The sequence below is a fragment of the Taudactylus pleione genome, unplaced genomic scaffold (assembly GCF_031769625.1).
Source record: "Taudactylus pleione unplaced genomic scaffold, aTauple2 ptg000110l, whole genome shotgun sequence".
In the NCBI taxonomy this organism is placed as follows: domain Eukaryota; kingdom Metazoa; phylum Chordata; class Amphibia; order Anura; family Myobatrachidae; genus Taudactylus; species Taudactylus pleione.
This window is the reverse complement of record NW_028284512.1, coordinates 2,738,142-2,762,468: the sequence shown is the minus strand read 5'-3', so window position 1 is coordinate 2,762,468 and position 24,327 is coordinate 2,738,142. Positions and strand designations below refer to the sequence as shown.

Here is a 24,327-nt window from a genome sequence, read left to right as displayed (position 1 = left end):
CACATAAAACCAAGGACTGTAAAATCTAAATTTAGGATTAGTGTAAAATAAATGTTGAATTATATAGTTTTCAGTGGTCATTCCTCTAGTGTTTTGTTGACAGTAAAGAATAGGAAGATGCGTGTGTTCTTCAATTATGTCATGTGCTGCTATTAAAATAGAAGTCGTTCACTCCACTGCAGATCTTGCATGTTCCAGACTAGGGAAACCGACTCAAATTATTACTTGTATTTGCATTGCTGTATATTTCTTATGACACATAGGGTCTGAGGCCCTGATTCAGAGCCGGACGCTCTGACAGAGCGTTCGCTCTAAATCAGGGCCGTCTCTGCTCCTTTTTGGAGCGGCCTCCTGGCCGCTTGCATAGCTGTGGGTGACCACCCACAGCTATAGCGAGTGGCCAAAATGATGGTTGCGATGGTCAAGGCAATCGCGACCATCGGGCTTGCGACGAGACCCTGCGGTAGGGTCTCGCTGCCCCAAGCCCAGGAGTGCTTTTGGCTCTATCAGAGCCAAAAGCACTCCCACTGACATCACTAGTGATGTCAGTGGGGCCGGACCCAGATGGTAGGCGTTCCCATGGGAACGCCTCCGTCTGGGCAGCCACGCCCCCAGCACGCCCGCCAAAGGGGGCATGCTGTCAATCACCATCGACAGCACGCCCCTTTTGGTGCGAGACCCTTAACGACGGCTTGGCCGTCGTTATTTGGGTCTCGCGCATGCGCACGACGGAGGCGTCTCCGTCGTGCGAATGCGCACTTGGGCACCATCGACCCGCTTGCGAGCGGGTCAGAATCAGGCCCTGAGTCAGCAAGGAACGCAACTGAGAATGCAATAGCGATTACGCACGCAGTTCAACTGCGATAGTATGCTAATTCATTGCGATCGCAATGGCTCCGCTGTACTACATAAGGACGCCCACTTTACCTTACACACATCCATAATGTTTAGCAAGACTGCAAAACCATCGGTACAATAGAGTTCCATCGCAGCCTCACGCACACTCGCTCAAGCTCTGAACTTACTCAGGAATTGCTAACATCCACGCACGCTATCAGGCCTCATGCTGCGTATGGCACTGCAGCGACTAATTGATGCTCGCCCTTGCAAAGGCGTTTAAATGCACTGGCACGTCTGCATACGGTCGACCCCCCCCGTTACTACCCACTAACGGCACTTCCTGTCAGTCACTCTGCGATGGGTCTGCGTTGTCACTGCGATCGTCGTCTCGAACGCAATGGCTAGTTCGCACACTGCGATGCATGCGCAGTACACAACAATCGGCCGATTGCATGCGTATTCGCAACTGCGTTCCTTGCTGAATCAGGCCCATAATCCGCAGGCTTGCAGATCCAAGATTTTTTTTAGATTTTACCCCTACCCATTTAGTTAATCCTGCGGTCCACATGTGCATCTAGAACTTTGTGAACTTGATAGCAAAATTTTGAAAGGTCACCTTGTGCAGTTGTTACTTTGCGAGTTAAGAGGATGATTCAGTAGTGGCTGGAATTGCAAAGCTGAAAATGCATCTGTTACCAGTGTGTGTGTAAATCGAGATTTTTTTTTTGTCAAGCGTCAGCAGAAGTCAATGCTCAATGTTCCCACTAATAAAGCCTATATAGGGGTATAAGTGTTGCCTCACCAATTCCAAGTTTGAATCCTGATACTCCGGGTCAGCAACACAAAACCTCGAATGTGTTTTTAGGACGCAAGATACAGTAATGTAGTCTAAGGCCGGGAAGAGAAAACCCGTCTGAGTTTCGGGACCAACACAGTAATTTGAACTTGAGCTTCGGGACCACCACAGGAATTTGAACTTGAGCTTAGTCTGTGTCCCACCCCACTCCATATGTAATATTCTATGAGGATAGAGTATTATTTTATTTAAATTGCCCATAGCAGTGACCGAAAACGTGTTTTTGCCTGTTGTACTTCAGAGATTTGAGATAGTCAATGAGTGGTTGTACATTCATCCTGAGTTTAGCTTTTTAGGCAATTTATTTTATAAATTAAACGCCTGACATTTCAATTACAGAGGTGTACTTCCACTGAACTGATATTATTATCCAGACATTGACGACATTCCGATGTCTTATCTGTGTATTATTGAAATAAATAGCGTATGGTTTCCCCCTCTTCCCCAACTCGGGGGCAGTTGGAAGAGGGGGGAAACCATAATCGATTTATTTCAATAATACCCTCCCACACACACACAAATGTAAAACCAGCATTATTGCTTCAGCGTTAATTAGACAAATTGAGGAACAAAGAATGCGTAGTCTCACCAAACTTTACGTTACCAGCTCTAGTGCCAACCAACTCTAAACCGATCGATAGTACTCAGATAATGATGGGTTAGTGCTGTCTGTATTTTTTTATTATTATTATTATTATTTATTTAATTTTTTTCACCATATGGTGCATTTTTTTTGTCTAATTTCTGGCGACTTGAAAACTCGCAGCCTATTACATCTGACGACTTGTATGTTTATCATAAGAAAAGTCGGGACTGTGACCAGTCAAGATTGATTCTGACAGGTTACTGAGTAGTTTGCTCAGGGGCGTAAATTAATCTCAGTCGTCCAGAGGCAAGTTAGATGCCCTACGCTGGTGAGCCTCCATTTGTTGTGATACAGAATCAACGGTTACCGGACGGGTCGCTCTCTGTACCAGTGGTCTCTGGGATTGGAGCCTGAGGGGTATCCGGCGGGAACCTTCCTGACTCCTATTGCAGTTGTTAGCAGGGCTTCCAGTACAGAGCTGATCAGTGCTGCAGCAGCGGGTGTACCATTGCAGAGCTGCAGTGGAAGATCGGAGGCACACTCATATTCCTCTCTGAACCACACAAGTGCTGCTGCACAATCAATAGATGGAGCCCCTTCAGGGCTTGGCGCCCGGAGGCAGGCTCCTGCCATTGTCTCTGGGAGTTACGCCCCTGTTTGTATTCATTCTCATTGTATTACATTAGGCGAGTTTTCAAAACTGGAGCCTATTACCTTCCCCCCAGAATCTGGTATAGTGTAAGGAATTGTGGCTGTCTGAATGCATGGTATGAGTAAATTAAGTGGGAGACTTAGCAAATCTTGGAGAGAGATAAAGTGGAAAACTTGGCCATAGCAACCAATCAGCTTCTAACTGCCATTTTACAGGCTATGCTAGATATATGACAGAAGCTGAGTGGTTGCGATTAGCAACCTCCTCTTTCTCTCTGTTCCCAGTGGAACGAAATAAGGTTCTTGGATACAAAAAGTTAATTAAGCCACACAAACCAGTATCTTGAAAAAAGATGTAATTTATTACAACAAATAACAACATATAAAAGAATAATAGTTACTTAGCTTCGGAAAATAAAATGGTTACACGATCCAGGAGACTCGTCTCTCAGAATAGAGCTGGAATGAACAATTCACTGGCCACCAGCTGCAGACTGATCCAGGCAAAGGGCAGGCTGCTGGAATCTCCTTTGTCTTCGTTTATATAGCATCCTACTTCTCTTACCCAGCTAACTTTTACTAATATGGGTATAAACCTACTTCAAACTACTCTTATTGGTGAATTACTGATAAGAACTTTCCACATTCCTGTACCATTTCATGCCTGATTCACTACCTTATGTCTGATACACACATAAGAACCATGAATGAAAATGGCTGTCAGTAGCCATTTTGCTCTCCCAATACACTCCACGATTTGTTAAACCTCTTTCCTTTGCATGTTGTGAGAAATCAGGAAAGACTGCCATTCTCTGATTCTCCTATTGCAATACCTCTGTGTTTTGGTCAGTTGCAGGATAATATCCCTTTCTAAATAATGTTTGTAAAAGTTCAAAGGAGAAGCCCCTGGCAGAGGAGCCTGTTGACATACACCACAACCTTTCCACAGTGAGCTGAAAATGCTTCTTTGCCGAAAATTTGGATTTTTTTTTCATTATTTTTTAAGAAATCTTCGACTCCATCTAGCTGACTCAGACAGTGCCACAAATCTCTGGGTTTATTTTCCTTAATCCGCCCTCTATATCCAACAATTTTTCGACCCAGTTGGGATTGACTTTTGACAACTTTATTCAGTTACTGTCTCTTCAGAGAAAGAGATCACCTGCAGAATTGCCGCAGAGCAGGCTCACTTCCATCTGGTTAAGAATGTGAAGCAGATTGCAGAGAGTCTCCCTAATTATTTGCAGATGATGACATGGCAAATCTCTGCAGCCAAGTAGCAGTTGTGCTGTGGCTGGTCTTGCCCACATTTAGCAGATGATCTGACAAGCAGTAAATCCCCATCTGATTTGGTTTAATCGATACAAGATAAAATGACTCCGATTTCCATTTTCTACTTTCCGACTGGGTATGACGTCTGTGCTCCTAATGCAGGCTGGTCTTAAGTCTGATCTAATTGCTGTCTGTAGTGTATGTATCGGCTCTATATTTTTAATTATACTTCCCAGCCTACCAGCTCTCTCTAAATAGGTTACAAAGCACACCATGTAGGCCGAATATGTTCCTTCTTTAACTTTTAAGAGTCAATTGAACTATATTGCGCCCGTGATTAAATGTGGCTATACGCTGCATTTACAGTAGCTCTGGACTTGCTGATTTTTGTGCGCCAATACACTACACTATTATCGGCCTGATCCACTGGTAATCTGCGTATCGATCTGATAATTGCATAATATACTGTATTCTCTACATAAGATGTTTGCGTCACGACAAAAAAACTACAGTAACAAACATCTTTAAATATGGACATAAGTTAAACCTCACAGACCATTTAGAAGTAATCAACATACTGTTCCAAACAGTCTCCCTTCACCTCAGGAAAATATCCAGCTATGTCCTGTTTTTTTCTAATCCATTAGTCACACCTGTCTCAGTTTTAAAACTACAACTATATCGAACATTATATATTCAATGTAATACTGTTTAGAGGTTCCCAATTTAGAGAGTGCTGTAAACACATACTCATGCTAAATTACATGTATAAAGTGGATATCTGATCTATTCTAAACTGAGTGCAAATTATTTGGCCACCGGGTTAGTACTTTGTTGTGCCACTTTTTGCCCTTAATAAGGCTTGAATTTTTCTAGGCATGGACTCTACCAACTGTCCACATGAATCAAAGGGCCCAGTTACTCCCATGAAAACATGCCCCATACCAAAACGCCTCCGCTAGCCTGAAGAGTTGCAGAGACGATGCAGGAAGGATCCAAGCTTTCAAGCTGTTGTCTTCAAATCCTCACCCTATCATCTGCCTAGTGCAATTGAAAACGTGATTCGTCAGACCACATGACCCTTTTCCAATCATTTCTGTCCAATTCCCCTGTTCCTGAACAACCTTGAGGCATTTCGCCCTGTTTGCAGCAGATAGCAATGGCGTACGGACAGCCCTTCTGCTTCTGTAGCCCGTACGTTGTAATATGCAGCGTACTGTTCGATGAGAGGCAAACTGAATTGATCCCTGATTCAGATTATCCATGATTTGATGCACTGTTGCCCGTCTGTGGAAGTGAACAAGTCTGCCCACTCTATGTTCCACTCGAGCATCCAGTAGCCGTTTGTGACCACGGACCTTACGCTGACACATTTTTGTCTGCTGGTCCACTCTGTGTACACTTTAACAACTGCTGCCCTCGAACAACTCACCAGTGCAGCCGTTCTGCTAAAGCTCACAGCCCAAAAAATCATTCCGCGTTCATGGTCTGTCAGATCGTGTTGTTTACCCATTATTTCATGAGTGATACACTTCAAATTGACATGATCAGACAGACTGTTTCTGTTTAGCGATGCTAAAATACGGTAATGTAACAGGAAGTGCCTATAGAAAAAAAGACCTTTTGTCGTCATCACAGACCCAAGTGCTGTGTCTGAAGACGAAGCATCAGATCAGCATCGCGACCATCGATCGCTCAACTAAGTCTAAGCTTACTTAGAATAGGCAACGGAACTCCTTTGCCGGGGCCAGGAAATATGCATCAGAAGATGCAGACCCTGGCCTTGTCACTCTCACTAAACAGAGGCGGCCTGTCTCCGTTTTGGGAAATGGTCCCCATTGCTGCCCATTCCCTGCCCTCAAATGGCCGCAGCCATCAATCGGGCTGTGGCGTCCGGGGTCGCAGTGGCATCTCAGCATATGTGCACTGGGGCCCCGGCGCATCGGACTTGTACACAGAACGTCTTGCACACAAGTCTGAATCGGGACCAGAGTGCTTTTCTACTGCTAAGAATGTGACAAATGAGATGGCACGACCACATAGAAGGCTGTTAGTGCCCATAATGAAAGTACTGGAGATTCTTAAAAGGTGTCAAGTGGTTGATTTTTGCCCTTTATATTAGTGATTGAAAAATAATAGAAATAATGTGTTTTTCAGCAGCTTACAGTCTTTCCAGCATATTGGGGGCACAGATAAATGTCTGCAGAGTAATGTTTTAGTGTTTTATGCAAGTTTATACAAAAAGTTGGAATAAACATTTCCAGCCCTCATCTACAAATTGTAAAACCCCTCTCCCGTCAATGCAATCCCACACCTGCCCCCATCATTTAACCAATCATTGAGTATTTTAGAGACGTTTAACTGAAAATTTACATGTCTTTATTGGGCAAATTATGCTATTTAAACCTCTCCATGATCATCTATTGGGAGGGATGTACCAGAAGTTCTGAACTGTGGGCCTGATTCATTGCCGCTTGCTGTTTGCGAGCACTCGCTCTAAATCAGGGCGGGTATTTTTTTTTTTTTCTCCTGCCCCGCTCGGTAAGCTGTGGGTGCCCACCCACAGCTTGTGCGAGCGGGCTGGAGATGGTCGCGATTATCGCGACCATCGGGCTGGCGAGGAGACCCTGTGATAGGGTCTCAGCTCTCGCAAGCCAGAGTGGACTCCCTGCTCTAATAGAGCAGGAAGTCCACTACTGACATCTCGAGTGATGTCAGTAGGGCTACCCACAAACGCCAGACATTCCTAAGGGTTTGTGCAGCCATCCCCGCCTCCAAAACGAGGCGAGCTGTCACTAAACATCGACAGCCGCCCCGTCTTGTAGCGAGACCCGTAGCGACGGGGCTGCCGTCGCTGGACGTGTCTCGCACATGCGCTCGCTGGAGGCGGCGCATGCGCAAAGGGGGACCATCAACCCGCTTTTGCGAGTGGGTCCGAATCAGCCTCTGCGTCCTGACATTTTTTACCTTTTAAAATAAAGATTTTCCCTCAATGCGAGTTTTGAATTGAAATGCTATTGAAATTTGCAGTGTGAGTTCACCATGAGAATGGCTCACAGGACCCAACTCACACCTAAATGAATTGACCCCTATGTGTTGCTCATACTCCATTAGACATTTCAGACTGTCTTTTCCTGCTACAAGGTTATTTCTTTGAGATAGACTGTATCTCTCCAGATCAGTAGGAGTGAGTACAGTCACATGGTCAGCCATTACCTCTGCTGTATTGCATTAATGCGCCTATGTTTGTTGTATATTTTATTACATTGGTTATAAGTAAAAATAACCTTGTATTCTACTTAATTTAGCACTACTACAAATGCACTTGGGTTGAGCGCTTACTCACATACCTGCTTCATGGATTATAAATAGTGGATATACACCCCTAGAGATAGAGCTGCTCGCCCACCACAACTAAATATCTGTGCACAAGCTATTTAATTAAAAGGGAGATGTATCAAGGAGTGTAAATAGACAGTGGAGAAGAGGACTAGTTGCCCATACCAACCAATCATCCTCTACCTATCAAATTATAGGTACTTGATAAATGCTACCTCAAAGTTGATTGGTTGCTCTATGCATAGGCACCGGAATGGGGGAAGCAAGGGGGGTGGCTCGCCCTGTGTCCTTTCCCCCTTTCCCCGGTAGCACTGGGTCAGTGTTGTATCTGTGAGTGAGGAGACTGGGAGAGAGCAGTGATGTCCGCATACAGACACCAAATAAGCAAAAGCAAAGATTCCTCAGGTTTACTTGTCTCAATCATCAGGTAGGTGGCGTGGGGGGTTACTCCAGCTGAGCCTGAGGGGGCTACATTCAGCAATTTAGGGGCGCGAAAATGAAATTATATCTTGGCCTCCTCAACCTAAAACGCTGTAACACCTCTGGCTTTGGGCAACAGCTCCACTGTTTGATAAATCTCCCTCTACTTTTCTCTGTTCTCATTGAACCCTCTGTCACTTTCCTCCATTCTTCCTTAATCTTCAGTCACTGTCCTGTTATTATCCTTTGTTGTGTCATTGTACTACAGATGTGTCCTCATACATCATTGCTGCAGTCACGCCAAACAGCCACTCTCGGGCGCACCTGCTAGTGCAGTGTGTCTATTTGGTGGAATTTTTTAATGCTGTCTGTATACAAAGCACAACAGAACTTGGCATGAAAAAAATCAGCGGACGCTGCATAATAGCACTTTATATACAGTTTCAGAGACTTATTCACAGATATACAAGTGTCACATCAGATAAATCGGATATACAAGTGTCTCATATCAAATGAATGGGCCCAGTCTTCTGGTGCGTCCTAGTCGCATCACATTGCGACTAAACTGCATTTCTTCAGGGTCCATAGGGATCCACAGGGATACCATGGGGATAAATGTGGTTGGAGTGATCCAGGCACCAAACAGTCAAGCTCTTCAGCTCCCAGGATGCCTCAGGTCCTCCTCCACATATACCCCGCCCCTGGCCACAGGCATTCAGTTGTTCGTTTGGTGCGGCAGGATTCAGACACACCTTTTTAACGGAGGGACTGCTCAGGCAGTCCCAAGCTTTTATTTTATGTTTTATTTTAATTCTATGTTTGAGAGTTAGCAGTGCTGAGCGTATTAAGACACCTGCACTGCGACTCAGTCTACCTCCACCAGGCCGCAACACCAGTAACATATCTAGTGAATTCCGCGGGTCACGGCAGAGGTTTCTAGCAACGACGCCGGGGCCAGGACTGCCACCGGACGCATGAAGATGTCAGGTAACACGATTCCTCGCCTACAGGAAATCGCGCGCGGCAGTCCTTGCTTCTGGAGCTGGGGCCATCCGCTCCCTCACCAGGGCCTTATCGTCTGACGCCGGGGACCGGCAGCAGACGCTTCTGCTGCCATGAGGCCAGCGTACCCGGACGGTTGACGCAGCTTAGGGGAGGTAGGCACTCCCCCAGATGCTCCGACTCAGATGCAGATCCATCAAAGGTTTTCCTGGGTCTGGGTTGCTCCTCCTGCCCTCCTCGTGCGTATGAGATGCTCACAGCTCACCATCGGTGCTCTGCTGAAGCAGTTTTTGTCTCAGGAGCTTTTGGGTCAGTCTCCTTGCATACCTCTCTCTTGGGTCAGGTATATAGTGCTCTATATCCTACCATGATTTGAGTAGTTTATTCAGAGCCCATTGCAACTAAATTGCATATGAATTATATGTGACTTTTTACTAGCTGCTGTGTTGATACTGTCTTTTATTTCTAACTGTCAGTTATAATTATCAATGTTTTTTCTCATCCCTCTGTATAGGTGTGTGGGGTTTTCTCGTTTGTACTTCATATTTACTAGTTATTTGGGAAGGCTGTCGTATTACATTGTATTGTTATTTTTTATTATTGTTATGTCAAAAAGTAAAGGGAAACAGGAGGTGAAGGCCCCTGTGTTGGTTTCATGTAAATCCTGTTTGGTTGGCTTGTCCCCTCAGGTCTTTATACTGGATGGTTTGTGTGATGTCTGTTATAAAGAACCACCTCACCAGTCCTGTATACCAGCCCCTGTACAGGAGCCATCTTGGGTGTCCTTGTCTCAGGTGATGAAGCAACTAGTGGATCATTTGGCTACTCCCATGAAGCCTCCTTTTATGGGATACCCACAGCAGTTTCAGCATGCTAGATTTGCTCCTATACATTCTTCCTGGATGGATATTTATGCCCACTCAAGTCAGAATATGGCAAACAGACTGGTACTCACTAAGGCGCCTAAACGTGCATTATCTTTCTATCAGTCTGCTCAGCATATAGATTCAGACGCATCATCGGAGGAATCAGATGACGCGCCGGGTTCTTCTCCAGGGTCTGTCTCGGGAGAGGAGGACCATCCTTCTACAGTGGATGTCCCTTCTTTGGTGAGGGCGAATCAGTACTAAATCTAGATGATGATGAGCCAGCTCCTAGACCTAAGGCTCCAGTGTTTAAACAACAGAAGGTTTCCTAAGTCTGAGCAGCTCACTGAACTTATGGAGGAAGCATGGAGTACCACGGATAAACTGTTCCATGTTACGAAAAGATTAGCACATTTGTATCCTTTCTCAGCTACTGAATGTACTAAGTGGGAAATCCCTCCTACTGTGGATGCTCATGTGGCGCATTTAGTCAGGAGTGCTACATTGCCTATACTGTCAGCATCTTCTCTTAAGGATTCTACAGATATAAAATTAAACATGTCTTAAAGCAGTATTTTCATTGTCTGGAGCTGTTATTCGCCCGGCTATGGCTGGGGCTTTGGTATCCAAGGCTGTTGAAGAATGGATGGGGGCATTGGAAGATACTCTACCAAATGCTACCAGAGAACAACTGACATATTTCTCCTACATTCGGGAATCGGCTTCCTAATTGGGAGAAGCTGCATTAGATGCAGGTTTCCTAGCTCCTAAAGCATTGGTTGTGACTCGTAGAGCCCTTTGGTTAAGGTCATGGAAAGCTGATACAGGGTCAAAGAAGGCTCTGGAATCCTTACCTTTTTTTGGTAATATACTGTTTTGGAGCAGAGTTAGATAAGATAGTGGCTACTCTGGCAGTGTCAAAATCTGCAGGTCTGCCATCAACCGTTACATCAAAGTCTAGGCAGTCCTTTTTGGTCCTTTCGTCCTCAGGGACAGGCAAATGGACAGTCTTCCTCCAGGCCATCTAGTTCTTGCAGGACCATCAAGCAGCAAACTAAAAGGTCCTGGCAAGCCAGACATCCAGCTTCTAACCCGGCCAACAAACCATCTGCCTGATGGGGTGGGGCTCCTCCTGGGGGATCCCAGGGTGGGAGGCCGACTTCTTCAATTTACGGACTACTGGCATAAAAAAAAAAACAGATGCCTGGGTCCGAAAAGTGGTCTATCAGGGGTATGCTCTCACTTTGTGGAGACATCCTCCCCAGAAGTTTTTTGCACAGCTTTCCTTTCGGAGCCTATCAAGGCCTTGGCCCTAGAGGAGGCCATTTACTTCCTGCTGCAGGCAGGGGTGATTATCCTGGTTCCTGTGGTTCAACAGGGAAAGGGTTATTATTCCAATCTATTTTTGGTTAAGAAACCGAATGGGTCTTATCGCCCTATTCTAAATCTGAAAACCCTCAACAAGTTTATCCGTATACCCAAGTTCCGTATGGAGACTCTCCGATCAATTATTTTGGCAATGGAACCTGGGGATTTTATGGCATCCCTGGACATTCAGGATGCGTACCTGCATGGACCGATTACACCATCCCTCCAACAATTTCTACGGTTTGCTGTCCTGCAGCAACATTACCAATTTCAGACACTGCCCTTTGGCTTATCAGAAGCCACTTGAGTCTTCACCGCCTACCTCAGGCGTCAGGGAATCAGAATATTTCCATACCTGGACAACCTGCTGATAATAGGCACAGTCTTCAGCTGTGTTACAACACCATCTCCAAATGACCAATACCTGCCTACAGATGCACGGCTGGATCATCAATTGGAAGAAATACTCTTTCTCCAACACAGCGGATGGTTCATCTGGGGGCACTTCTGGATTCTTACGCACAAATGGTGTTTCTGCCATGGGACAAGATTGTGGCCTTATCATTGTGAGTAAGCAAAATGCTAAGCAGTCGAAGGGTATCCATTCTATCAGCATGGTATCCACCTTTGACATGGTGGATTATGCTCAGTTCCACTCTGGGACAGGTCATCGCACCTTTCAGGAAAGTCATCTGTCCATAAACATTCTGGAGCTTCGAGCAGTATACAAAGCACTTATCATGGCACATGACCTGCTTCAGGGCAGGCCGGTCCAGATCAATCATCAAGGAGGCACGCGAATCTATTCATCAAAGAGGCACGCAAAGTCACTATCTCAATCATCAAGGAGGCACGCGAAGTCACGCAGCCATGAGGGAAGTGACAAACATTCTATTCTGGGCAGAACGTCATCTTCCAGCAATCTCGGTAGTGTTCATCCCCGGAGTCCTCAACTGGGAAGCAGACTTCCTAAGTCGTCAGGACATACACGCCGGAGAATGGTGTCTCCACCCGGATGTCTTTCAACTCCTGGTGGACAAATGGACTACCGGACATAGACCTGATGGCATCACGTCAAAACCACAAGGGCCCCAGGTACGAGTCAAAGATCAGGGACCCCTCAGCTGCCTTCGTGGATGCACTGGCAGTGAGGTAGGACTTCAGGCTAGCAAACCTCTTTCCTCCAATCTCCCTCCTCCCAAGGATCCTCAGAAAAGTCAAGCAAGAAGGCAGTAGGGTGATGCTAGTACCTCCTGCATGGCCCAGGCACCATTGGTTCACCGATCTAAGGAGTCTTTCCATAGACACTCCGCTTCCACTTCCTCTATGGCAGGATCTGTTAGTGACCCTCACTGCTGCATCCGGACTTACCTCGTCTGTCTTTGACGGTGTGGCTCTTGAGTCTTCCATCTTAAGATTTGTCCTTGGTTCTGAAGGAATTTGAACCTCTGGAATCAGTAGATTTGAAGTGGTTGACAGCGAAGAAATTTTTTCTCCTCGCTATCTTTTCTGCACGCAGAGTCTCTGATTTGGCAGCGCTCTCTTGTTGCTCCCCCTTTTTGATTTCTCACCAGGATAGAGTTATTCTCTGTAAAACTGGACGATTGCCTTCCAAACGTAGTGTCCCGTTTTCATGTGAATGAAGAGATTGTGGTTCCAGGTTTTCAGTCTTCAGACCTTTCTATAGGTGAAGACTCCCTGGATGTGGTATGTTCTCTCCGTATCTATGTGGATCGTACGGGCTCTTTCAGAAAGTCAGATGCTCTTTTTGTGTTATATGGTTTTCACAAACGAGGATGGCCAGCTAACAAGCAAACTCTACCTCAATGGTTACGTATGACTATCGCTCAGGCTTACACACAAGCTGATTTCCCTGTCCCAAACACGGCGACAGCACATTCTACCCGGTCTGTGTGACCATCGTAGGCGTTTCATCGTGGTGCCTCTGCTGAACAGTTGTGCAAGGCAGCCACGTGGTCTTCTATCCACAGTTTTCTTAGGTTCTAGGCCTTAGACATTTTTGCCTCTCGGGATGCTTCCTTTGGGCGGCGGATTCTCCTTTCTGCTCAGGAGCGTTCCCACCCTTAAGGGAACTGCTTTCGGACATCTCCATGAATCCCTATGGACCCTAAAGAAGAAAATAAGACTTATGATAGACTTACCCTTGTTAACTCTCTTTTTTTTGAAGTCCATAGGCTCCAAAGGGCCTGACTGTATTGGATCATTTTTCGGTCATGGATACCCTCTGTTGCTGTGAGTGGTTTTGGTGTACAATTGTTCTTCCTTCTCCTGCCTTGGGCTTGTTTACAAAGCTGAATGCCTGTGGCCAGGGGCGGGGTATATGTGGAGGAGGACCTGGTGCATCCTGGGAGCTGAAGAGCTTGACTGTTTGGTGCCTGGATCACTCCAACCACATTATCCCCATGGTATCCCTGTGGACCCTATGGACTTCAAAGAAAAATAATTAACAAAGGTAAGTCTACCATAACTCTTCTTTTTTGGCAAAAAAGACACCCGGCGCTTGCAGAGTTGCACCGGAACCAGGGGCTCACTCTCCCCAGGCATCTTGTGCCGCGTAGCGTATTGAGGCTATGTGTATGAGGACACATCTGTACGTCTTTCTTCTCTCTGCTGTCATTGAGCCTTGTCATATACTACAATCCCTTAACATTGCTTGTCTATCACTTTCCCTGCCTCTCCCTTTACTTCCTTTATTTGACTTTGTTATCTGAAGTGCCACTGCTTTTATACATCTAATGGCTTCCTTAGCACCTCGCACTACCTGCTGGTTTCTATAGTAACCACTCTGCATAACCACAGTGTCCCATATACAGGTAGGTGAAAACAGCCTACAGTATGTACACATAAGCAACCATCCTCCATCTGTCATTCAAGTAATATTAAATAGATGTATGAGCACTGTCCTGAATTAACCTATTGCTGCCTTTTTTTGGCCATAAGGCATTCCCCTTTCAAGGTAATAATGTATACAGTAAAATAATAATGGTGTGACAGGTATTAAAGGTGTGTGGGTGTATCTTTTATGGTAGTGAATGTACTATTTATGTACCCAACAGATGCAATTAGCTTAAGACACCCATATGTGTTCTTGACTAAAGATGAGAGTACTAATGAAGGGTACCACACTCGTATGTTAATTTAAACAAACGTTCACATGTATTTTTGGGGGCTATAAGTTTGAGTATATATTTATATGTTATACAATTTATGCCAGCCCATGACTAAATACGTCATGCAAATGTATGATTCTTCTTTGGAAGTCATATATTTTACTTTACAGGAGGTATTCCAAGTACAGTACACTGTACATTCTTAGTTTAGTCCATCTACTAGCAGGCATAGGGAACTCACAGCTGCCTTTGTCAGCTTTCTCATGTCTGTTAGGCGGTGATGGGTTTTGTAATGCAACAGTATGGAGAGCTGAAGGGACGTACATTGTTGGTGTTATAACCAAAGAAACTCATGTGATTTCAGTTGTGTGTGGCAATCAGGAAATATGTCTATTCTTGGCGTCCTTCAGCTTTCTGGTACCTCTGTGACTGGCGAACGCTAAAAGATCAGCATGTTAAACAAAGCGTGATTTGGACTGGCCTTTTTCCAAACACACAGAAAGTGCCAGTAACATCAGAAAGTTTATCCATTGCTCTCAGAAGGAAATTATTAATATAGCAAATAATACATTAAATTAATTCATTTGTACACAGGGAGAATATAGTATTAATAGGTTTCATTAGGACATCTACTGAATACAGAAGTATAATGTTGGGTACACACTGGCAGATATACTGGCAATTGATCGGCCAAAATATCGGGTGCCCGTCAGCCAGTGTGCACCAGTGATATGTCTGTGAATGACGTAGTTCACAGACATATAGCGCCAGCTGTGCTGCACAGACAGTGGCAGATATATCTGTCCATCGTGCAGTGTGTACAGGCAAACACTTACAGTAGAGGCTGGGGGAGGGGATCGCGCCGCGACCCCCATCCAGCGGGACCAGCGGCCAGGAGAAAAGATGATGGTTGTTCAGTGTGTATGAACAAACATCATCTGCAGATATATCTTAAGGTGTGTACCCAGCTTAAGGATGCAAGTGAAAACAGAGTGCGTAAAATGTTACTGCAACAGTAAATGTAGGTAAAATACACATGCTTTAAGTCACAGAGACACTTTCAGAATCACTGGTGGTTCCTACATAAGAGGTTTAATGAATTCCAGTAACTTCTGACACAGGATCCCTAATGTCAGAACGTGTCTCAGCATATGGTATTGCATGCTGATCTATACTTTACCAGTTGCTAGTTGATTTAAAGTAATAGTTAATAAAAAAAAAAAATAATCATTACTGTTAGAAAGTCCACAGATCTGGTATCACTGTAATTGCATATACAATAAAAGGAAACTGGAGGCTGCACTTGGTGCAATGTGTGGCATTTATAATAATAATAATAAATTAAAAAGTTTTTGCTATTTATTCATCCCATCCCCAAATGATACGGAAAAAAAGGCTGGCATCATGGTAATACCTGCATACAAACGTAACAGAGCTTCAGCTTAAGGCATACTACAGCATTGTACTTTGCAATCCAGTACTGTAGAAGGACTGCGGTACGAGCAGGACATAAAAGCTAGGGTGGGGAAGGCCCTGCTTATGAGAGCACATCGTACATTCTATTCGGAAGAGGGCACGACTGAAACAAGAGGAGTGTGGTTCATAGAGGATATTGGGGCAGTTGTGATGTAGTATAGGTGGTTGTAATGTAAGAAATGGGTTTTCAGAGCATGTGATCTACTTTTCCTCTTTCACTTACAGATCACTCTCAACGCGGGAGCCTTTTCACCCTCTTCTTAAACAATCCACTTATGGCATTCCTGTTCATCTCTGGCTTATCCAGTATGCGCAAAGGACTCTGGGAAAAATGTCAGGACCACCTACGAAAAATCAACAGGGATATTGCCCATCTGTTGACGCATTCCCGATCCATAGGTAAGGGGTGGGATGGATTGATTTGTATGCTCAGTGTACATAACGATCATGCAAAATATACTATACTGGAATTTCACTTCTTGTTTTAGTTTTAAATAAATTTATATAAATATAGGTTCAAATAGGAAGGCGCAACAAGTCCTGATGCTGTTTTCAATAATTAATGTATGTTTTCCAGTCCCAAAGAATGATGTTGGTGCAACCATCTCCAGCCCCAACCACGAGCCAGATATGTAAAAGAAATTGAGGGCGCGCCTTGAGAGTAAAGTATAAAACACCAATTTTACTGTAATAATGCTCACATACATCGAGATAAAGAATAAACAGCCTCACTATCTTCCTCCAGTGCCTCCGGACAGCTCCCGGTGTTAGATCACTCTGGCAGAGACACTACCCGGTCTCCCGCTAGCTGGAACCCGGCTTGTGACGTCAACACATCCAGCGTCCTCCAGTAAAATTGGTGTTTGATACTTTACTCACAAGGCGCACCCTCCATTTCTTTTAAATATATATATAAATATATATAGACACACTATAATAAGTACTGTAATACTTATGCAAATCTAAAACCAAGAAATGGATATGTATAAAGATATTGGTGTGTTATCCAGTTGAAGTTGTTCAACAATTGCAAGTAATTGGTTTCACATTATTTTATATAAATCACAACTGAATATGCTGTCGCTATATAAATATATGTTAGTATATATATAGTAGAAAATCTCTATTTGCAGTATATAGCAAATACAAAAAAAATCCTGTAATTTTGTTGAATGCTGGCCAGCTAGAAATGCCATCCCCCAATACATACAGGACACTTTGACAGCTGGCTATAGGTTTGAAGTTTAGTTTTAGCCACTTAACTGGCAGGCGACCACAGCCAGCTGGGTTTTAGCTGAGACAGTCACATCCCATAAGACCGTGTCATACGTACCCGAACGAAGGTGCGAAAATATGCTGATGCCTGCCAAAGCTCAGCCGGCATAAAGACGCCCACTGCTGCCTTCTCGTATCCGTCCAATGTCGCTCTTCTGCGTAAACATCCATGTCATTGAAGCACATTGGCCAGTCACGCAGCATTTACACCAAGTCTGACCAGCCGCAAACATTGCAAGTCTCCTCACACGCAGAGAGCTGTTGTGCTGCATATGCAATCGCAGCGGCTAATTTATCCACTCACACGAAAGAGCGTTTAAACGGTAAGACACGTCTGCATTTTTTGACCACCCCCACGTCACTACCCTCAAACACTTTGTGTGCCCGTAATCGCAATGCGATGGCTGTGCACGCGCATTTCTGCTTATATGCATGCGCCATGGCAAACAGTCGCTCAATCTTCATCCATAATCGCCATAGTGTACTCTACTGAAGCAGGCCCAATGTGCAGAGATCAGCTGCAGCAGGGGTAACGATTAGTCCCCTCAGACATACGCTCCGATGCAATCTGCATAACGAGGGTGGTCTAGGTGCCACGGGGGGTATTGGAAATTCCACAGGGAATCGGGTGCGATATATAGGTACCGAGAGGGGCATAGGGGAGTAATGCCCCACATAAGAATTAGTGGCCCTGTGTTGGGGAGACTGCGCTAATTAATTTGATATGCGCCACCTGTATATCTGTGTGCACCTGAGTCTCTGAATCTGTATACGAAGCACTACGACGCTGCGTCCGCCGCGTTTTTCCACGCCAAGTTCCATTGTGCTTTTGTGTACAGACTCCGTCGCACACAGATAAACAAACAAGTCTCGCATATCAAATTAATCGGTGCATCTCGCGCCGTGTGGCGTATTGAGGCTAGATGTATGAAGACACATCTGTATTACAATGGTGGCCTGTGGAGATGAGGGATTGCAAGACACCCCCTAGGTATATATATTTTTTTTCTAATAAATTATTTCAATTCATTTTAAATATAAATTCTAAAGTTGATTAAAAAAATTTTTTTTAAATATAGCAATTTCTGAGCAGTTTTTGGGGATATCTTTAGCCAGTTAAGTGGATAAGCCATACTTTACAATTACATTATTGAAACATTTGCTTGATCCACTTTAGCGACCTGTTGATATATAAAATGTTTGAATGACTCTTATTATTATTATTATCCTTTATTTATATGGCGCCACAAGTGTTCCGCAGCGCCTTACATAGTACATAGAACTAATAAGTGAACAAGAAACAAGTAACTTACAGTACATTACAGTGCAGGACAAGGACACAACTTATATACATTGCTGAAATAGTGATTAAAGCACTCACAATAAGCTGCCGGGAGTTGGCGGTCCCGTGTTAGGTGCCCTAATGGGGAGTAGAGAGTAGAAGAAAATGTAAAGAGAAGCACATGAGGGAAGAGGTCCCTGCTCATGAGAGCTTACATTCTTGATGTTAGAATCTCTTTAGAAAACATAGGCCCTGATTCAGAGCCGGACGCTCTCGCTCTGAATCAGGGCCGTCCTTCCCAATTTTAGAGCGGTCTCCTGGCCGCTCGTATAGCTGTGGGTGACCACCCACAGCTATAGCGAGCGGCCAAAAAGATGGTCAAGACCATCGGGCTTGCGACGAGACCCTTGTGGTAGGGTCTCGTCTGCCGCAAGCCCTGGAGTGCTTTTGGCTCTATCAGAGCCAAAAGCACTCCCACTGACATCACTTGTGATGTCAGTGGAGCCGGCCCCAAAGGGTAGGCGTTCCCATGGGAACACCTCCACCTGGCCAGCCACGCCCCTGGCACTCACCATCGACGCTTGCCGTCGCTATCCGGGTCTCGCGCATGCGTACGACGGAGCCGGGTCCGTCGTGCGCATACGCACTGAGCCAACATCGGCCCGCTTGCGTGCGCGTCTGAGTTAGGCCCATAAATCCGTTTCGCTGATGTGGTGAAGGAAAACTCAGTTCATTGTGATTTTCTATGGCAGGCTTCATCACTGGCAGTAATCTAAAATCAGTTTGACTCCAAAGCATTACAGAGGATTAAAATAATATATATATATATTGTGTGTGCAGTGGGGGGGAGCATTCCTGACACGCATAGCAAGCTATGATTGTAATAGACAGCCAGGTAGAGGTTCAGTAAATGAAGGACAGGTTAATAACTGGGCCAATCTTCTATCATTGTTGCATTGATTTCTTTCCCCTTTTGCTCTCCCTTCATGTATATCCACATTGTCTTATTCTTGAAATATGCTTTGATTCAATCATTTGGCTTGACACACATTTATGTTACCAGTATGGCCACAATCACATATGGTTAAATTAAACTAGGGACAGCCCATCCTTTGTTCTGTGGATGAATGGACAGACCCGTTGACCACATAGAGGCTGTTGCTGACATTAGGGAAATTGGATTTACCACTGAGCCTGATAAAAATGCTGCCTGATTCAAAGACAACAGGAACTGGATAATTTTTGCTTTTAGAATTTGCTAACTGTATGGGAGCTATGGGCTTGAAATTGCACAGGACATAACCTTAATAAGTGTTTAGTGCAATGAATCTTGTATGGTTGTGTCTCTACCTCAAGTAAAATAATATCACAGTCTTATTAAGTATAAATGAAGATCAACTACAATGGCAGATCCAATAGGAGGGAGAGGGTGGGGGAAATTATGCTCATGGTTCTGTTTTTTTAAATACACCGTTGTATTTTGTTTATTGCCAGTATCCCAATTTCACCATGCCTCTCTCTCACTCAGACCAGGCATTCCTTCAGTTTTTTGGAGATGAATTCTTGCGTTTACTCCTTACAAGATTCATATTTTGTTCGGTAACTCTTAGAATGCACAAAAGTTTCAAGGTAAGTGATTTTACTACACTTTACAATATTTGTTTTGTTCTTTTTTAGCATTAGAGATACACTACAGGGTAGAATATGGAACTGTTTGGTCATCGTCGGTTTTGACAGGTGGATTTAAAACTGCAATAGGAATAAGTGCTAAACAAGCCTGGTTTAGCACTTCTTCTTATTGCCATTTTAAACCCATCACTCAAAGCCGCCAATGATCGTGTCTTAGTAAATATTCCCCAGTCAGTCAAAAGTTTTAGAACAAACGTATTTTTTCAGTTTGTATTACAATTCAAGTCCAATGGTATGTGGTATAAGAGATAGACCGTAATTAGATAGACAATGTCTATATAGACACCAGATGTTAGACAGGGACAAAAGTCAGACACATTAAAGTTAGACATGTAAAAAGGTCGACAGGGTTTAAAAGTTCGACATGAAAATGGTCGACCCACAAACAGTCGTCAATTTTTTATTTTATTTAAGCCCTAATCTTCACCCTAACCCTCCCCCCTGGTGCCTAAACCTAACCCTAAAAATGTTTTTTTTAAATTGTTGACCATTTTTGTGTTGATCATTTTTATGTCGAACTGTTGACCCGGTCCACTTTTTGTATCTGACTGGCACCCTCAAACCAAAAGAGTTGCCACAGCATTTTGCAGCGCCATGCAATACCCTCTACGACTTATTGGTCAAGGGTTCATCCTATAGCAAGATAATGGCCCAAAGTAAACCTCCAGGCTATGTCAGAACTACCTTTGAGGAAATGACGGTAGGCTTCAAGTTAGGGAATGGGCAGCACAGTCTCCAGACTTAAACCCCATCGAGCTGTATAAATAATCACATTACCAGGAGTGCCCACCATTAGCGTGCTCCATAGGAGGTGTGTCCTTCCAAACTCAACGGATTGTTCATGGGACTCTGCAACTAAGTATCAATGTGGTATAGGGATGCGTGAGACTGGCGCCAATTTCCCTGTTAGAACCAATGGTAGATCCAGATGTGCAGCTTGGAACGCTAGGAGCCTTTCAACAATGCCCTCCCAAAAGACAGTTATGGAAATACAGGATGGTTCCAGCGCTCACTCACCATTTACCGGTGACAGACTGGCACACTTATATCATACAGAAAGAGCTTTATATATTTATTATTGGATTTTCCACGTGTCATTAATTTGACAAGAGACTGCTCCAAGCATCAAAAGATCTAGTGATTAATTTCTATTAGAGCAGTATGTTTTATATATTTCAGTTCTCAGGAGTGCATTTCAGTCTTTCTATATTGGATAAATGTGATTATTTATAAGTATAAATGTGATTATGTGTACTGACATATTTAATTTTTGTAAATATTAATATTATATAGGTGGTGTCTTGAGAACTGCATAGTATATTATTTATTTGTTTATTAGCGCATCACCATTGTCTTGTGGTATTTCTATATTAGTAGTGGGCAGACACAAGCCCATTGGGTGAATTTGCTGATATTATTTATAATATTCTATTCATTGATTAGCGCCCAGTCTTTTTGTTTCTATAATGTTCACAACACCTATATTTGTGCATTACAGGGACAATGCATACGAAGTAGGGAAGCCAATTGCGCCCTATTTTGTAATCCCAAGATTCGGGATTGAATTGAACCCACAATTTGGCCTACTGTAGTCGCTGCCCCTGACTCCAACATACACTGACTGCATGGGGCACAGTATCAGAGCATGTCTACATGTTCCCAATATCATAATCTGCAGACAATTGAATTGCCCCCATTGTCCCCCACAAAATGTATTGCCCCCATAGGAAAAAAAAAACACATTCATGATTCACTGCCCCAGCGCTCCACTGAAGAATGACCCTGACCTTACCTGTCAGACGTCTCACCGTGTCACTTCCACGTGCAGAGCCAGAGACATCGACTCACACTCAGTGGAAGAAGACTAGCTCCACCTCCCTTGACCGGGTCAGCTGTCACTCCCTTCATCATTAGTACAACTGTGCAGATCAGAAGAGTGCAGTGTGCTCTGTGTGGGCTGCACTGACGGGCCGGCGTGCGGCTGCGTGCCCTATGATGTCACACCGCCGCATAGCTGTTCATAGGTCATGGTCTGAGCCACCGGTAGAGCCCACCTGCCTGGACCAAAACAATTAGCTAGGACTGCAGTGACTGCGCCTACGGCTTAGGGGGCCCGTCGGCCCAGCAAGCAACCCCCTGCACCCTGCCGATTCCTCAGAGTCCTGGCCGCCGAACATATTAATTACAAACTAGAGCAGCTGCGGCGCAATGGATGGCTTTGCTTCATAAGCCCTCCCTGCGCCGTGTAGTGTGTCTCAGCCCCTTCTCTAGTCTGTCATGTGACGTCACGCAGGTGCCGCCACGCACTGCTCGTTGGACTCTACGTGGGTGGGTGCCTGCCACTGGCATCTACCCAATGATGGACTGAGGAGGAGGCACCACTGATGTACTACTGGAGTGCTGTCTGTGGCTGCACTGTACTGCCACCAGCACCTGACCTCCCTGTCAGTGGGGAGAAGATCCGTGGAGGATGTAAGCTCCCCTGGAGGAGGCGAGGCAGAGGGAGAGAGAAGAAAGTAACTAAACTACAGAACACTAAACATATGAAGGGGGGAGGGGAGGAGCAAGGTTATGATAATGGACACAGAGGGGCAAAATAATGGACACAGGTGGGATTGATGGGGCATAATGGACACAGAGGGGGGACATAATAATGGACACAGAGGGGGGACATAATAATGGACACAGAGGGGGGACATAATAATGGACACAGAGGGGGGACATAATAATGGACACAGAGGGGGGACATAATAATGGGCACAGGAGGGGGAAAGGGGACACAACACAGTGCATATGATGATTGGGTAGCACTATACAGAACATACAGTTCGGGAACACATAGCATACTGCATATATACATGTATATAAACATATATACATGTAAATATATGTATATTCTGTTCGAGACCTGCGTTGGGGGGAGTCCTTAAAAATTTTGCTATGGAGCCAACAAAGTTTTATTTATGCCTCTGAGTCAGGCTACGAGTGGAGACAGTCTGACTGGGACTGTGCCAGCCAGAGAGCCCAGTGAAGTCAAGCTAAGCCATTGGGGGCCAGGGGGGCCTGAGTCCAGACCTGCAGGAGGCAGGGAGGACCGCAAATCTCAGACTGTACATGTGACGTTGAAGCAGCTAAGCTGCAGGCTAAGGAAGCCAGTATCCATACATGCAGGGATGCAGGGTGGACCACACGAGTGACTTCATATGATGGCCAGGAGGCCAGTATTTTTACCTGTGAGAGACAGGACTAAAGGACTGAGGGCCTGATTCAGCAAGGAACGCAGTTGCTTATACGCACGCAATCGACCGATTGTTGCATGGTGCCCGCGCATCGCAGTGCGCGAACTAGCTATTGTGATCGGGACTGCGATCGCAGAGGCTACGCAACCCATCCCAGAGTGATTGACAGGAAGTGTCGTTTGTGGGTGGTGACGGGGGGGTGGTCAGGCGAACGCAGACCTGCCGTTTCAGGGACGTGCATAAATTATCCACTGAGATACCATACACAGCCTGAGGCCTCATAGCGTGCGCCAAATTAATTCCTGAGTGAGGTCTGACCTGCCTTAACTGTGCGTATGCGTCCGATGTTACTCAATGTTACTGATTGTTTCGCTTTGTTGGCCAAGTATATGGATATCAGTAAGGGGAAGTAGGCGTCCTTATGCCAGGCTGCAATCGCAATGCGAATGCAAACATTTACATATCACCGCTGATATTAGCAACTGCGTTGCGTGCATATAAGCAGAAAAGCGATCCATGCTGAATCAGGCCCTGAGACTGTTTCATTTGCAGACTAGCTGCCCACTGTAGTCATGGTTCAAGCAGTGGATCGCTAGGTTGTTTATTATTTTGTTCCTGAAATGCTTTATGTAAAGAATCATTTATTTTCATTTTAACCTGCAAACCTGCGTATGGATCTTGATATTCTGTACCTACTCGCTGCACCACTGGGGCAAAGTATTAAGTATTCTAAAGAGTGGAGAAGTTGCCCATAGCAACCAACCAGCTTATAGCTAGCATTTATAAAGCACATTCTAAAAATATGATGGGTAGAAGCTGATTGGTTGCTATGGGCACTTTTTATGAAGCTTGATACATCTCCCTTTCTATTGTTTATACAGACTGACTTGCACAAATTAAGACAGTTTTCCTGCTGATTTGTATCTATTTAAAACCTATATTCCTCCTTACTCCAAAATTAGCTAATCACGTGGCTCGATCCTGACAAATCAAAATCTGATTGGATAGAAAGTAATAATTCTGGGCCTGATTCAA

The 24,327-nt window shown here is 44.7% G+C and overlaps 1 protein-coding gene across 3 annotated transcripts in view; it reads left to right on the top strand.

Annotated features, from left to right (window-relative positions):
- SCAI (suppressor of cancer cell invasion) overlaps positions 1-24,327 on the top strand; it is a 231,314-nt gene that overhangs the window by 204,944 nt on the left and 2,043 nt on the right. For all 3 annotated transcript variants that reach the window (XM_088471144.1, XM_088471145.1, XM_088471146.1), the window contains exons 15-16: positions 16,033-16,206; positions 19,893-19,993. In XM_088471144.1, the coding sequence (XP_088327270.1) occupies positions 16,033-16,206; positions 19,893-19,993 (275 nt within the window). The remainder of the gene's footprint in view (positions 1-16,032; positions 16,207-19,892; positions 19,994-24,327) is intronic.